Source organism: Xiphophorus maculatus, chromosome 22 (assembly GCF_002775205.1).
Source record: "Xiphophorus maculatus strain JP 163 A chromosome 22, X_maculatus-5.0-male, whole genome shotgun sequence".
Classification (NCBI taxonomy): Eukaryota; Metazoa; Chordata; class Actinopteri; order Cyprinodontiformes; family Poeciliidae; genus Xiphophorus; species Xiphophorus maculatus.
Window position 1 is genome coordinate 20,314,334 of NC_036464.1, and position 16,183 is coordinate 20,330,516.

General features: G+C 43.1%; 1 protein-coding gene across 2 annotated transcripts in view; it reads right to left on the minus strand.

Moving 5' to 3' along the window:
- Positions 1-16,183, minus strand: part of sdccag8 (serologically defined colon cancer antigen 8) — a 48,528-nt gene that overhangs the window by 2,785 nt on the left and 29,560 nt on the right. For both annotated transcript variants that reach the window (XR_002752234.1, XM_014470689.2), the window contains 2 exons: positions 15,830-15,938; positions 13,793-13,924 (listed from right to left, as the gene is read on the minus strand). Coding sequence is in view for 1 of the 2 variants with exons in the window: in XM_014470689.2 (XP_014326175.1) it covers positions 13,793-13,924; positions 15,830-15,938 (241 nt within the window). In the remaining variant the exon portion in view is untranslated. The remainder of the gene's footprint in view (positions 1-13,792; positions 13,925-15,829; positions 15,939-16,183) is intronic.

A 16,183-nucleotide genomic window follows, 5' to 3' on the forward strand; every position in this document is an offset into this window, starting at 1 on the left:
ATAGAAAAAAAAAGCACATTATTTTCAACCCCTAAAAAGAAACGGCAAGTGAAACGGTTCAAGCTGAAAGTCTAAGAAGCCAGCAGATATTTTTAATAAAATGTGATGGACTCATAGTAAGACAGAAGCTGCTACAGCAAACAAAACAGGAACAGTACTACAGACGTCCAATATTTGCATATACAAGCTTTTATTTCAAAACTATTTCATTAGTCATCTACAAAGTCTTACAGTCCAAAATGCATGATTTAGTTTGTTTTTTTTTTACAAAGAGAGTTGTAGGAATGTGTGTAGTTTCACCAAAACATCCCAATTAGTGCGACCCCTATGACCCAGCGGCTCCTGCAGACAATGTACCCTTTCACTGCTCACTGGGATTAGTGTGTGTGTGTGTGTGTGGCTGAAAAATAATGTGAGTATTTGGGGTAAGAATCTTCCTGAACATTTCCCACCAGCAGCTAATCAATCAATCAATCCATCCAGTCAGTCAGCCCCCTCCCCCCCTCTTATAAAGAATCAATGAACACACTTCCTTATAAAGAGATGGGGAATCCCTCAGCTGGTCAAACACACGGAGGTATAGAATACATTTACCATGATGGTCATTAAAAATGTTAAATGACTCATATTCACGACAATATTAAATATTGAACAGGTTATAGGAGAGGTTAATGGGCTGTACAAAACATTCATTAGTTGGTTGTTTTTTTTTTTTTTTTGCACAATATTCTCATGTAATTCTTAGATAATGAGATTTCAGTCTGGTCAATCCTGTCACTTTAAATCCAAATATGCTGTTTCTGGCCACGCCCCCCCACCCTAACTCAATGTTTACACTCACAGGTGAAAATGGCTGCAAACAGGTGTGCAATTATACAACTTTACACCTTAGAAAAGCAGAAGTGGTGCCTTCTGCACAACCAACAAGAATGCAGTAAGTTGTTCTGGATGTTAAATGAACAACAAAACGCTTATCTTTTCCAACAGCCATTGTACAGCGCATGCAGCGGTAAAACCAGCTGTCCAAAAGTGCTAGAGCTCTGCTTCGGTTGCTAGCTGCCTGCTGATGGTGACTCAACATTACGAAGGATTTTGAAACGGCTCGTTTTCCAGACACCAATAATCATTAACTTGTTGCCAGAAAACAGTTGGTTTTTTTATTTTTTATTTTTTTAGGTGTTTAGCTGTTTTCAGAATCAGTAGAGGACCAAATGGAAGTACAACATCCAAAAACTGAATCTTGTATAACATGTCCCCTTTAAAGTACAGAAGCCAAGTCAACTACTGCTTCAGGTTCAAATGGCAGCCAGGAAGACGGTTAGCTACGGAGGAGGAAGAGGAGGATGATGAGGGTTTTGTGCTTGGGGCAAGCGGCCCTACCCTGCTGGTCATGTTGGCAGCGGCTGGCCCGCCTCCCTGCCTCGGTGTGACAGACGGAGGAGGCGAACATCCCAACTCTGCTACACAATCTGCTCCCAGCTCCCTCTCCCTCACCAGGCCCTGCATGCTCTCCACTTTAATCCTCCTCTACCTCTTCATTTGGAGACCCTGGCGCACACACACATCTTCAGCATCATCCTCCCTACACACTGTCTGCGTTAACCTGCCCTCCGCCTGAGGGAGTGTTTTATCCCAGACCTACGGCTCGGTCCGGTTCCTGGAGGCCGAGGGAGGCGACCCTCCTCCCCGCCTGGCGCTCCTGCAGCCGGCTTCCAAGCTGTCCTGACCAGCCGCCCCCTCGCTCCTTCCTCCCACTCTGCCTCTCCCTCCTACGCCACCTCACAGCACGACATCACACAACCATCGCACAAACACGGAAAGAGTCCAAAGCAGCGATGTTCTGCTCACGAGGAGCGGCAGACATCAGCCTAAAGGTCAGAAACAGAGCCTGTTGTTCTGTAAAGGTTTGATGAGGGAAGTGTTGAGAATGTTCCGACTGCAGGCCTTCAGCTCCACACCACCGAGCTAATCTGAGTCACACACACACAGACAGAAAATGTCAGTCTTTATCCAGTTACAGCTCCCCCTTACCGAAGCACAGAAATCCACCCGACGCTGCCAGTCGATCAAAGAGAAACTTCCAGAAGCTCGTTGCGGAGAATTTGCCGCGACGAGTGACGGGATGTAAAATCCGCTCTGGGTTTGTGACACGGTGAGAAATGCATGAAAATGTTTCGCCAAGACAAGTTTTACACTTTGTCTTCTGCTGGAGATAAATGTGACACTGCAACAAAGGATTTATTGTCAGTCTGGGAAGTTATTCCTCAGAAGTGAACCAGACGACAGCCTGCCAAGATAAACAGAACCAGAATCTGCCGTCGCCGAGGATCACAGCGTGATTTCTTCTGGTTTTACGCAGAAGATTTTCAGCTGTAAGGAGTCTGATCAACCCCTCAATACAGGCAGACGCAGCATTACCACACGCAAGTGTCATTATTTACCCAATAATTCAAATTATACGTCATGACAACAGTCATAAACATTCATGAAGACTCCTTCATGTTCATGACAGATGTTATGTCATGTATACAACGGCATCATGTCAGTCTTACATACACCTTCAAATGCATTCATCTTCTTTTTGTAAAGGTTGTATACGTCTCTGGATCGTAAAGGTTGCAGACCCCTGGTCTATCCCATGGAACCTCAATAAAAACACATTGAGGTAACGTGACACAATGTGAACATGCTAAAGGACTGTGAACACATTGGCATGGCTGTGTAAAAGGCCGGTAGGCTCTGTCTCAGCCAAGCCAGTAAATCAGTCGGTCAGGTCACGGCCTGAGATGTTTAAACCGGCCGCAGGTTGTAAGCTGAAGGTTTATGTAACGCGGTGAGTAAAAGCTGTGACCCGGCTACGCAGACGACCAAACGCGCCCTGTTTGTCGGAGTCGAGAGCTGTCAACCTCTGGCCTCGCTCTAATCCACCTCATCTCACCTTCGTGCTCTGGCCCTGAGAGGCAAGGCGGGTGTGTATGTGTGTGTGTGTATGTGTGCGGGTATGATTAAAGTAGCGCTCCTTCCAGCCGCTAAAGCGGCAAATCCAATAACTGGCCTCCATCGGCTGGCACAATCTTTAATTAGGGCTTAATACAGCCTAATGCGCAGACACTGCCCCTCACTAATCCACACACACACCCCACACACACACTCAGCTGGCTGCTGGGAAGTGAGAAGGAGGGCTGGAGGCTTGGACGGATTTGCGGATTGACTGAGTTGACGGGGTCTGCGGACGCTGAAAGATGAGGGTTGACGATATGCGGTCTCAGAGACAGAGAGGCAGCGGTCTCCAGCCGTCGCCCTGCTGGCGGCGGGGCGGACAGCGGAGAGCTCGGCGCCACATGGGGAGAGCTTCCTTCCTGACCTGGGGAAACGACACCACCTGCTGGAGCCAACGATTCACTTCAATCTGCACTGAAATCAGTAGAAAAACCCCTACCTGAAACAGCCTTCAAGGCCATGTTCATGTCTTGATGTGCAATTACGATTTTTTTTTTTTTTTTTTTTCTTTTTTGCTGAAATCCGATTTCTTTGCACGGCTGCTCATACTAATTAAAACCTGACCGCAATAAGACTTTAGTGTGTGAACAGTTTTAAGACCCCAAAGTGAACAATATTCGCCGAAGAAAAACGTGGATGTCGCACACGCAGCAGCGCACGGTTTAAGGAAATAATAACAGATGGAGCCGTTTATGGATCGATTTTAAAGTTTATTCAGCAGTGAGAGCCGACAGTATCGTCACAATATCATAACAACACTAATGAAGCTAATAAAAAGAAAGAACGACTCATAGCAACGACTGACTGCAGCTTCTATAGAGGAGTCAGTTTGGACCTTCAGTGGTGTGACTTCAGCACACCCTGATCTCCTGCGCCTGTTTTTTTTTTTGGGTGCAGAATGATGATGCACTTCTCACATCAATGACATAAAAGCTGGATAAAATGCGACTGCAGGCATTTCGAAAACAATCAGATTCGCATCCGACTTACTACCACATTGGCACAGATCAGATTTTTTTGGGGGGAGTGGAAAGATCGGAATTGGACCGTACAGACTGCGGTGAAAAAGACGGATATAGGTCGCATTTGGGCCAAAAAAATAAAAAAAAAGCGGGTTTGGGTTGCATTCGCCTGCTGTGTGAACGTAGCCCAAGTGTGTGTTTAGCTCTCCAGCAGACATGGAGAAGGAAGTTTTGCTGGGAGGCACTTTGCAGTAATTTCCCCTGACGGCCCAATAATCAAACTCTGCACCTCCAACCGCAGCGCTCTCTATTGACTGCTGCAGCCGAGGAGCTTAATTACATCACACAAACACACAGACCTGCCTCTCTGTGGCGTGTATCAGTCATAGCCCACAGCTAGAGTCTGAACTCTGTTGTGTTTGTCTGTGTTTGCATATTTATTTACAGGTGGGAGCATATGTCCTGGAGGCACGGTCTGAAGGGAAAGTGCTAACGCCACGTCGGAGAAACACTGATCCAGAAGATCTGTGAGCAGCGTTCAGGTCTGTCACTCAGCAGCTCCATGTGAGCGGCTGTTTTTACAGCAACACTCATCCGATTCACAAGTAAGACGGCAGGTCAACCGGGGAGACGATCTGAACTGGAGTCAAAGGAGGTTTTGTGACCATAAAATTAAAGACAAAATCATTTCTAGGCCAGTATGAGATTCTGACTGCATGATAACCTTGACTACAAAAACCACTATAGTATCTATGCATGTACTGATATGAAAATTTGGGCCAATGTTGAAATCCGATGTTTATATTGCTATCTCAGAGAACCAATATCGCTACACTTTTGACACCTTGAAGAAAAGAACCACACCACTGCTTCTCTGCTTCAGTTAAACTCCCACAATCCTTTGCTGCATCACTGTCACATGACCATACAAATAGCCCATGACCAACCTGCTCCACTCCCCCTCCAGAAACGAACAGCAGCAAGATGGGAATAAATATCATCTGTTAATATTGGCGCATTTTGATTTATTGGACCAATACAGACGTTTTTTTTAAAATTACTAATATCGATATCGATGTTAGTGGCATGTGCATACCCAATAGTATCACAGCATTTACACAAAGCTGTATGAAATCACATAGAGCTATTAAATAGAAAGGCTACAATCATCTGTAAATCGTGTATTAATAATTTGCAATAAAAATTATTGCAATATTAACTTGTTACTTCATGCTCACATTAGAACAGTCATACAAATAGGCAGAGTCAGTTTTTTAAGTCGAGTACAGAATACATTTGCTGCTTTGCTCTTTTCAGAGTAACACATACAATTAGCTTCATTAGCCATGTTTTCTGCTCCAGTAGAGCCTCCAATCAGCTGCTTAACAAGATTGTAATGTGTAGCTTGCTAGTTGTTGTTTTAGCGATAAGAGCGATGAGTGGCACTGTTACGGTTTTCACACCATGTCTGTCTGCACTTTGTTGCAGCTGGAAATATTTCTTAACAGCCAAATTAGTTTATAATATGACTAAAGGAACAATGGAGTCACTTGATTTCAGCCAGTCATTCTGACAATTTCCTTCCATTTTGATTTAAATGGCGTTAAGATAAAGGGATGCCATGATAGAAAACGTTCAGCGGTTTTGAAATGTAACATAAACATAAGGCACTTTATTCAAACCTTGGTACATCACATCCAACTGGCATGTGCCGGTAGTGTAGTATGTAGTGGTGGAAATGTTCAGTAATAGGTGGGGGAGGGGAATGGTTCATAGTCACAATCTGTGGCATTTCATCAGAAAACTCGGGCATCTGAAACCGTAACTTTCTGCCACCTGGACACTGGTGACCCAGACTGGTTCTGGGTCTGAATAAGATGTTCAACAAGACACACGCAGAGCTTCACCTTAAGCTTGGTTAAAGGGAAAATTACAAATGAAACGGAAATCAGGTGTAAAACTGAAGCGTAGCCTCGTTAAGCAGCAGCTATTTGACATAGTGAAGCTCTGTGTCCGTTTGTTTGAGGGGCTTAATCGTCCAGAGGGGGTGAAGAACGCAGGCAGACATCTTCAATTCGCCTGGTTACGGAAACGCTGCCAGAGGCCTGATGGCTACAGCTGACACACACACACCCACCCCCCCACACCCACACGCCCACAAACCCCCACCCACCCCTTCACACACAGTCGTGTTTTCATCACTTGTGGGGATTTCACATCGACTTCCATTAATTTCTACACCCTAACCTTTACCATAATCCTAACCCTATACCTAACCATCACAGACCTAACCACTAACCCAAAAACAACAATTTCCCTCATGGGGACCAAGAAAATGTCCCCACAAGGAGAAATGTTGCCCATAACCCCACATTGTAGACAGAAATAAGTTCCCATAAGGATATAAAAACCTGGTCCACACACACACACACATCAACGTTTCACACAAACCCAGACCCACCACCCTCATACCCCAGCGTTCGAGCAAAATCTTGGCTGGCACACAACTGTACACCGTGGGTGTGTGTGTGTGTGTGTGTGTGTTTGCCTGAAGGCCATGCCCCTCGTCTTCTCTACCAACCTGTCATGCCAGTTGTTGCTCTCGCTGACATGCACATTTGACACGAAAACGCGATTGGTGACACCGAGGAGGATGAGGCTGCCACACACACATTGTGCCTTTCTGCTCTCATTAAACGCAGCCCGTCACCTTCTAACATACAAAATTATTCTTTACCACCCTTCCTGTCCTCTCCTCATATATGAAAAAACCAAAGAAACAATTATCTTAATGTTTAAAATTAGCATCCTAAAAGACAAACACAAACCGAGTCTTGTTTTTCATTTATTTCCCGGCTCCCAGCTGTTCTCCAGCTGTGCCGAACGCGCCGCTTTCATACAGTTTTTGTTGCAGCTCTGACGCGCCAGATGTTAGTCACACATTAACGTCTCAGCCCATCTGAAATTGTTTAATATGTTCATATAAAGTCTATTAAAAATACAGAAATAATAATTAAAAAAACATTTCCCAGATGCAAACTTTTCACACCTTAGAAAACAGGTCGTCTCCACTTTTGACGATATTTAACTAGTTATTTTCAGTAAAAGTAAGACAATAAAATTTAACAATATTAAATTGTATTAGATGTTTTTCAACCATAGTTCCTGACTAAGTCTGTAAACTGTATTACTTATTCGCCACTGTTCCTTTTGATGAGTTTCTATATCCAACAGATACAAACGAATGAGAGCATTTGCCTCATTTCTACCAGGCTGCAGTTACTCTAAAATGTTAGTTATAATTAAACAAATGCATTACAAACAGGCGTCTGTCTGACATTGCTTCCGATGTGCTTTAATGAAACGTTCTTGATGAAACGTTTTTTTTTTTTAATTGAAGTAACTTTTAATATCTTATTTTGAGGATTTGAGATGGAAATCTATAAAAAGCCGTTCACACAATAATTTTTTTAACTGGTTTATCGTCTGTACGAAATATTAAAAAAAAAAAGTGTTATGAACATGTTGCTCTAAATATGTGAAACATCGACCTATAAAGCTGATTTTAACATGCAGGGTGATTTACATGTTGCTTAGAGAGAGAGAGAGAGAACAGGCGGGCCTCACAAACCTCCTGCTGCCGTGCTCCATTTACTGTTTCCCATCATATTGCCACACAATATCTTATTCCTTTCATAATTTATTTTTATTATGACTTCAACATTTAGACAGATTATTTTATTGTAAAAAAGAAAATACAGACAATTTTCTATCAACAACAGCAACAAAAAACTAGGAATAAAAGACGATAAATGTAAGAAATTGTTGTTGTTTTTTTTATCCGTCTGGCCTGACAACCTGCTGCAGCCAGAAGCTCCTGTGTTTATTAACATTTCCAGGCAGGAGTTCAGCGTCGACTGACATGAGATCAAGCAGCGCGAAATAAAAACGCTCTTGGCTGGTACTTTTATTAAGCCTGATTGGAAAGTTTGAGGGAGGAACGATGAGACGACGGCGCAGGCAGCTCTGGATGGGCTCAGACTTTGTTGATTTTTGCTGTATTGACGGAGGTGACAGATCTGCTGCAGGCGGCTGAATCTTCCCATTTAACGTCAAGGCTGCGAGGCCAGCTCGCTCCTTTTATGTCTCGTGTTTTAACATAAAAGCATTTCTGCTGATGTTGCTTTTCACTTCTTTCCTCCAACAGAAAGGACAGGTGTTACTGCCCCAGATTTCCATTTATATTTATATAAAGTTGCCTCAGTGTCAGCGGCTGGGACTCTAGATGTGTCGCTATACGTGGTTAACGCTCCAGCTTGCGAGCCTCTGGCTACGGCCCGACATCTGAGCTGCAAATCTGTGCGTCTCCATGCGTGCAGGCGTGTGTGTGTGAGTGTGTGTGAGCTGTAAAGCCACCGTTTGACAATGCTCTTTCAGCAGGCTGCCCTGCGGTCGCTCCTGGCTACAAAAGCCAGCTGGGCAGAGCGGAGATGGGAGAGATGAAAGAGGAAGACGACTAACCAGCGCCATCCCGAGGAAAGAACGCAAAGCATGTGGGAGATGATAGGAAGGGAAGGTTTCTTTGTGTGTCAGTGGATAACACCACCCAGAAAACGTATACAAATCAGTAAATACAAATCTTTTTTATTCTTGTTTTTTCCATATGCATGCATGGTTTCTCTCTGACAGACTGCAAAAATACAAAATCTTACAAAGTAAGTAAGTATTTTTGGTCTAGTTTCTAGTGCAAATATCTTAGACAAAGCTGACTTACAAAATAACTTTTCAGAAAGAAATATGAGCTTGTTTTAAGTCAATAATTCCTTAATATTGATTAAAAATTACTAGTTATAAGAGAAATAATCTGACAATGAAGCTAGTACATTTTCATCAATATTTAGGAATGATTACTTGAACAAAAAGCTTCTGTTTCCTGCTTAAAAGTTACCTTTAAGTCAGTTTATTCTTATTTCAAGTGTACTAAGATATTTTCATTAGAAACAAAATCAAAAATGCTTAGTAAGATTTTGTGTTTTTGCTGTGTACTTCCTCCCACAGTCCAAAAACACGACTACCGGATGAATGTTTAGCATCCTTATGAAGGACATTAAATGTGTAATTAAAAATGCATTCAAAGCTGATGCTAGTTTCTAACCATTAACAGCTGAAAAATCCCACTGCAGGGCTTTTATTTGGGAAAAAAAAGAAAGCGTAAAAATATGTGATCTCTAAGAATGCAGCTGAGAAATGCACTTAAAAACGGTGACAGGAGTGCTGTTAATACTCGCGGCATAATGCGAATCAGAACCGGCAGTACAAAAGAAAAAAAGAAAACTGGGCCGCCTTTTTTGTCACTCTTTCATCATCCCTCTGTTTATCTGTTCCTCTCTCAGATCACAAACGAAAGCTGCCCTGCTTTCTTCTGCTCGGCCGCTGCCAACTTCATTTGCAAATGAAAAGTTTTGCGAGGAGCATCCTTTTGCTTCTGGGGGCATGGCAGCACACTGTGTGTTAGGGAGCGAGGAGGACGGGGGGAGAGAGGGAATCAGGAGAGCAGCAGAACGTGTGTGTGTGTGTGTGTGTGTGTGTGTGTGTGTGTGTGTGTGTGTGTGTGTGTGTGTGTGTGTGCGGCAGATGAAGCAGCCCTCGCCCGAGGCTCGCCGTCCGCCCGCGGTAGCAGCAAGCCTGTTCCTTCCTCCTTCGGCCCGCCGCGGCCATTTGTTCCATTAGCCGATCTGCTGGAGCCTCTGGTGCAAACACACGCACACATCCACAGGCGTGCATACTTCAACAACTGCTTGCACAGCTCCTGCCACACATGGTCCCGCCATCCCTCCCTCCCACTTTTTCCTCCAGACGTACGCACAATCCTTCTTGGTGGAGGCCATATGGCCGAGCGAAGCCTGTGGATCTGCAGGCACATCTGCGTATATGTTGCTGCTCTCCTTATAAGACCGCACCTCTACGCAACTCGACTCCGGCAAACACACTCTGCTTCCACTATGTCAGCTTAAACAACTGTCGGTCTGTCGGATAAGTGCGCGCGCGCCTGTGCGTGTGTGACCTGAGTGTATACGTGCGTCGTGATAATTGGTGAAACAGCCTGCGAACAGCTGTGAGGCAAGGAAAGGTTGCGAGGTGTTCGGTACAGAAGGACGAGGGGAGGAGGAGGAGAGAGGAAGAAAGTTGGAGTGCAGGAGAGAGGTGAGGAAGAGGAGGGCAGGCGCAACTGAGGAACTGGATTTAGATCCGAAATGTGACAGAAAAATTGACACGAAGAGCAATCTGGAGCGAATATGTTCGTGGATGTAAATGAATTTGTTTCCACTCAGTTTTAACTTTTATTCCAGCAGATCATATCATGTGGAAATGTTTCTCTTTCTGGAAATGGCTTTGCTGCACAATGTTAGTGTAATTATCATAGTATTTCTGGGGTACGTTTACGCAAAAATGAAAAATATTACATTAGAAAAATTCAAGGTAGAAAAACAGTTCATTTGTGCAAAAATAGACAATCAACCTTTGCTTCTCTTTGGTAGTAGACGTGTCAAAGTTGTCATAATTTTAGCGTCACAAGGGAAATGGACGGACATGACACAATAAGTTCGTGTCACACAGTCAGGCTCTGCATATCTATATCTGTCCATTTGGAGGAACTCTGTCCTGTTTTTCTGATTTTTTTATTTCCCAAGAAGCTAAAACCCGAGCGGTGCAGACATTGTTTCAGACAAACTTGGGTGTCAATTGATTATTTGATTATTTTCCAAATATTTAATGTCATCTAAGACACACTCTGACTAGAATTGTCCAAGGCGATACCCAATTCCTGTTTTCTGCTAATGCTGATCTATTGGTGAACAACAATCGGCCATAAAATAAGAGAAAAATATAATGTGGGTTCTGTGATCGATGCAGTAGTTTTGTAAGCAACAGAAAATTTTAAAATATATACATCAGAACATACGTACCAAACCTTTATGTGGTTTTTTATGGGACTTCTTAGATTTAATGCATTTACTGAATTGGAAATCGGAAATCACCAGCCAATTTAAATCTGTTCGACTTCTTCTGAAACTAGTATCAAAAACATCAATCTCACAAGAAAAAGTTCACTTCTGTTCCTGTACTTTAATATAAACGATCTTCATTTAAACATCTCTAGTCAGTGAATTAATCCTTTGCAGGATCTGGCTCTAACTCTCTCTTGCTGTCCCGCTCCAGCTCTTCCCCACTCCCGTCCCCTTCATTTCCAACTTAAAAAAAAAAGAAGCAGCAACACAGAAATAGTGAAATAAATAATTAAGTGATGCAGCAAAAACATTGTGTGCTAAAACCCCTGTGTAGTTTGGCAATCAGCTTGCCCATGTAAAAATAAATCAAGCTGATTTTCCAAATGTTTTGTGCGTGGTGCGCTGTTGCCGCTCTTCGCAGCACAGATTGCAGGCCGATGGAGAGGCTGTGGGGAGGGGCGGGGCGCTGGATAGTGAACCCACTTACACCAGATTGTTAACACGTACACCTTAACCCCCGAACGGCGCGGTGGGGGGCCCGCTGAGCAACCGGGGCCTGCAGGGAGCAGCGAACAATACTCGATGTATAGACCTGTACACTAACAGGAGGGAAGGAGAACCTGCGTTGCTGTTCAGCGCAAGGAAAGAACCATATGAGGTTCCAGCTTATAGGCAAATATGTGAACAAACTGATGCACTGAAAGAGATCTGAGTTCAGGGGCTTCAAAGTAAACTGCAAGACTCCTATAACGCTACGATAGACACGGTAGAAGTACGTATTTTTTTGTTCGTTCGGTTGCAAACAAAATATTTGTGGTTTTAAAAGGCGGCAGAATCCCATCTGCAAATAAAAGGAACAATAAAAAGCTTTCCATCATCTCTGCTCTGCCTCCTAACAACAAATCAACAAAACCAAATCCAAACTACATGAATTTCCTGCTTAAACCAACCAAATTACTTTCCCTGCCCACCCCAGCCCCTCCAAACACACACACACACACACACACCTTAGGAAGCAGAAACGTGGTCAGCAGATCAGCAACTCGCTCCCAAACTGACCTCCGCTAGAGCTGAACTCTGGAGATTTCGAACTACCAGGAGGATTCATCAACAAACTGAGTGTCAAAGCAGAAAATAAAACTTCATAAATGCCAAGAGTGATTATCGTGGTTCAGTTGGGAGAAGAGAGAAGTTTGGTGCCAACTTCCCAGCCAATCCCACATTTGGCAGCCGGAATCCAACTCTGCTTACCCTCCTGAGAACGTGCAATAGCTACTACCCATATGCACACAGGCGCGCACGCGGGCTCACGTGCACGGGGAGGAAAGAAATACCACCACAGCATATGCACGGAAACATACAGAAGATTCAAGCTCTGCAGCGCGTGACAACTTAAAATTGTTTTTCCCTTTTATGCACACAAAAAAAACAAAACAGTCAGGCACGACCGGGAGACAGCTGTGACTCGGTAAACTTTGTTTTTTTTGGCGGCGTCCCGACTGTCGGCAGGTTAACACCGGTGGGAGGAAGACAATATGTAGTGTCAGTGATGGTGGGGGTGCGCGCGCGTGCGCGCGTGTGTTAGGTGGTGTGTGAGCTCAAACGTGGAAGTGATGGTGGAGGTGGTGGGTTGTGGAGAGGGGAGGGGGGTGCGGCACTGGGGTAGAGATCCTGCAGAGTGGGGCAACAACACCCACACACCCACGCCCACACTGGCAGAGCCAGGCTGCACGCCAGGCGCCCTGCCGAGACGCGCACCAACTGGGCTCCGCACTCGGGAGGAAGAGACCCCCGCATCGCCGTGGCGACGGAGCAACTTTTAACTGCAGCTTTTTAAAGTGGAAAAAAAAAAAGTCAACTTCAACACGTTAAAACTAGAAATAATAATCTGATCATGGAAATAGAGTCACGTTGAACAAAATACGAATACATGAGAAGCCATGTTTTATTTTTTACTAATAATTTTTTAGTTCAGTTTGTGCCTTGATTTAAGGACCTTTGTCTTGTTTCTGAAATTCAAGCCATAAGTTGAGGCATAAATGGCTGTTAAGAAAAAAAATACTGTATACTGTATACTGTAAAACATTGTATCGTGTTTTCACTGTATTACCAAAAATATTTGACGCAAAACATTTCTAATTGAGAACTGGTATTTAAAGAAGAAACAATTATTCCTCTGATGCTAAAATGATAAAACACTGAATATTACAGCTGTAATAATGTTACTATCTATTAATTATTTTTATTTTAATGCACAAACTCAAGCAAAATATGAAAAATATCTACTGACATCTATTTTTCACAGTTCTGGTCTTTATAGAGAAGCACAGGAAGTATAACAAGTCAGCCTGTATTCTGCTGTTAGCTTCTAAATAATGACCATCACGGTTTTTTTTGCATCTACAGAAAAATAAAAGTGTGACCGAGTCTTTCATCCAGATGATGAACAGTGTGCAGCAACAGGTGGGGGAGGAGTTATTCTCTAATTCATACAGGTGAAGAAAAAAAAATAGACAACATTTGTTTTCATCTGTTGGAAAAAGTTTTGTTGCAATTTTGAATGAGTCACTTTTTAAGACCTTGGTCACTTAAAGACCCACAGGTGTGCATTTTAAATCTTCCATAATTTCCACATTTTTCGATCCTTGCCCTAAGGCTCAAATGCAAACCATACAAAGTACAGTCAAAATCCTGTTCCTTCAAAAGAAAACCCGCAGCAGATGTGAACATGACTGGGTGAGGATGTGAAACGAGGCTTTAGCACAAACTTTAGACTCAGCTTGAGTGATCGTGAGAACGTTCTGCGTAAAGTTTCCACACCTGTCCTTCATGCGCTGGTGCATGCGTCCATGCTGGACACACTGCTCCTCCATTTCCGAGCAGCGCGCTCTCAGGCTCTTCACCGTCTCCTCCGAGTGCTGCCTCTCCAGAGCCAGCTGTTCCAGCTCGCTCCTGTGCACAGGCAACAGGAATGCAAACAATGAACAAATGAAAGTACACCCTATACCGCACGGAAAGGTACATACAGGCATGTTGAAAATAATTATGAAATGAGAAAAATAAAAGAAACATACGGTGGAGAATTGTTTCATCAAATCTAAAGTCAGTATTAATTGACAACTAATATTTCAAATATGTTCCCATTTTCTATTCTTCTTTTCCATACTGCTACCTGGAAAATCCTTAAATTAAATTTAAGACTTTCTGGCTGAATAGAAACTCTGATAATTCCTTCAATAATTCAACAATTGCTTAATACCGATCAAAATAAAGCAAAAGTTCAACTGGCAGATTATTTAACTTATAACAAGACATTTCTCCCATGTTATAAGTAACGTTATGACAGTGGGAACAGTACTCTTTATTAACAATAAGGAATTATTAACTAGATATTTTGCTGAAAAGTTACTTATGAGTTAGTTTTGTCATATTTCAAGTGCACTTTTGTGTTTTTCCCACATTAACGTAGTCAGTAATGTATTTAAAATCACTGCAGACTGTTTAGATATAACTAATAATTTTGAATACATAAAACTGCTTATTAAGGTTATCATTAAGAGTGAAAGTAAAATAGGAGATGGTAAACACTGTAGTCTGCAAAAACACAAAATCTTACCAAGTATTTTGGTCTAGTTTCTACTGCAAATATTGTAGTAAAACTTGAAATACGAAAGAAAATAACTTATAAGTAATTTCTCAGAAATATATATTAGCTTGTTATAAGTCAATAATTCCTTAGTATTGATTAAAAAAATTTAGAAGTTCCACTGGCAGATTATTTCACTTATAACATGGGGAAAATGTCTTGTTATAAATGAAATAATCTACCAAATGAACTAGAACTTCTTGATCAATACTGTGCAATTACTGACTTAAAACAAGTTCCTATATCTTGCCGAAAAGTTACTTGTTAGTTATTTCAAGTGCACCAAGATATTTGCACTAGAAACTAGACCATAAAATACTTGGTAAGATTTTGTGTTTTTGCAGTGAAAATAACAGAAATGTCCTTAGAACCCTTAAAAATCAGCTTCAGCCACATCCCAGACCAGCAGCTTGAAGTCTGATTAACACAACATCAGCGAGACCAACTACTGAAAATAATGAGTTTATTTTCTCGTCCTGCTGCAGCTGTCTTGGTGCGCCCTCACTTAGCCGTCCAGCAGGACTTTAGCCGCTAGAGCGGACCTGGACTCCAGGAGCGCAAACAGCCTGCAGCACCAAACACCGATCTGCTGCAGCTTCACACGCTGCAGCACAGGCTACAGTACACAGACATATTACTTTATAACATGCATAAAGGAGTACAGAGTGTACCACAAGAAAGTACTGTACTTCAGACTGTGGGTGTGTGTGTCCTGTGGTTGGTGAGGCCAGTGCGGTCTGTCTCGGCCAGATTGAGGGCTGTCATGTGACTAATGTGTAGCACAGCTCCAACAGCTGACAGGACACTGGGCCCAGGGTTAGGCTCGTACGCACACACACACACGCTGATGTACATGCACAAACACACACACACACAAACACACACGGGCAGCCCAGATGGAGAGCTGGGCAGGCCTGCTGTGACTATTGTAGCATCAGGTTAACAAGAAAACAGGTCAGACTGCAGAGCAGTTTGTAGTTTTTTCACATGTTCTGCCCGACAGCCGGGGAGGATGATGATTTTGTGAAACGATGACACGGACGTCAAACGGACGGAGGGAATAAAGCGCAGAGTGAGAGAACAAACAACTGTTCCCTTGAAACAGAAAACAAAATGACAAACAAAAGTTTCTGCCACTGAGTTACCAGGCGACGTGGGGAGGGAAAAGAGAGGATAATTCAGGGAATAAATGTTTAGGAGGAAACACTGACCTGCTTTGATGAGACAACTCTTCCAGTTTGGCCCCAAGTTTGCAGCATTCCTCTTTGAGCTTCCCGATCAGGGAATTCTGGGAACCCATGAGATTCTCCATCTCTCCGACTGGAGAAAATGACCGAAAAGATGAAGTTAGCCTATTTTTCCTCTTAAAAACCAGGCGCTTATAGACACCTGCTTCAAGCTCTGGTAAAAACTGTTAGAAACAAACGCACGACAGGGAGCGTGAGCATTATTTATACCAGAGGGGAACAGAATTAGCTGATTTTCAGCTTAAAAGCTCCTGACTTGAGAGAAAATGAAAAAGTGGTTTCTGATCGAATGCATCTATTAACCACAGCAACCTTTGA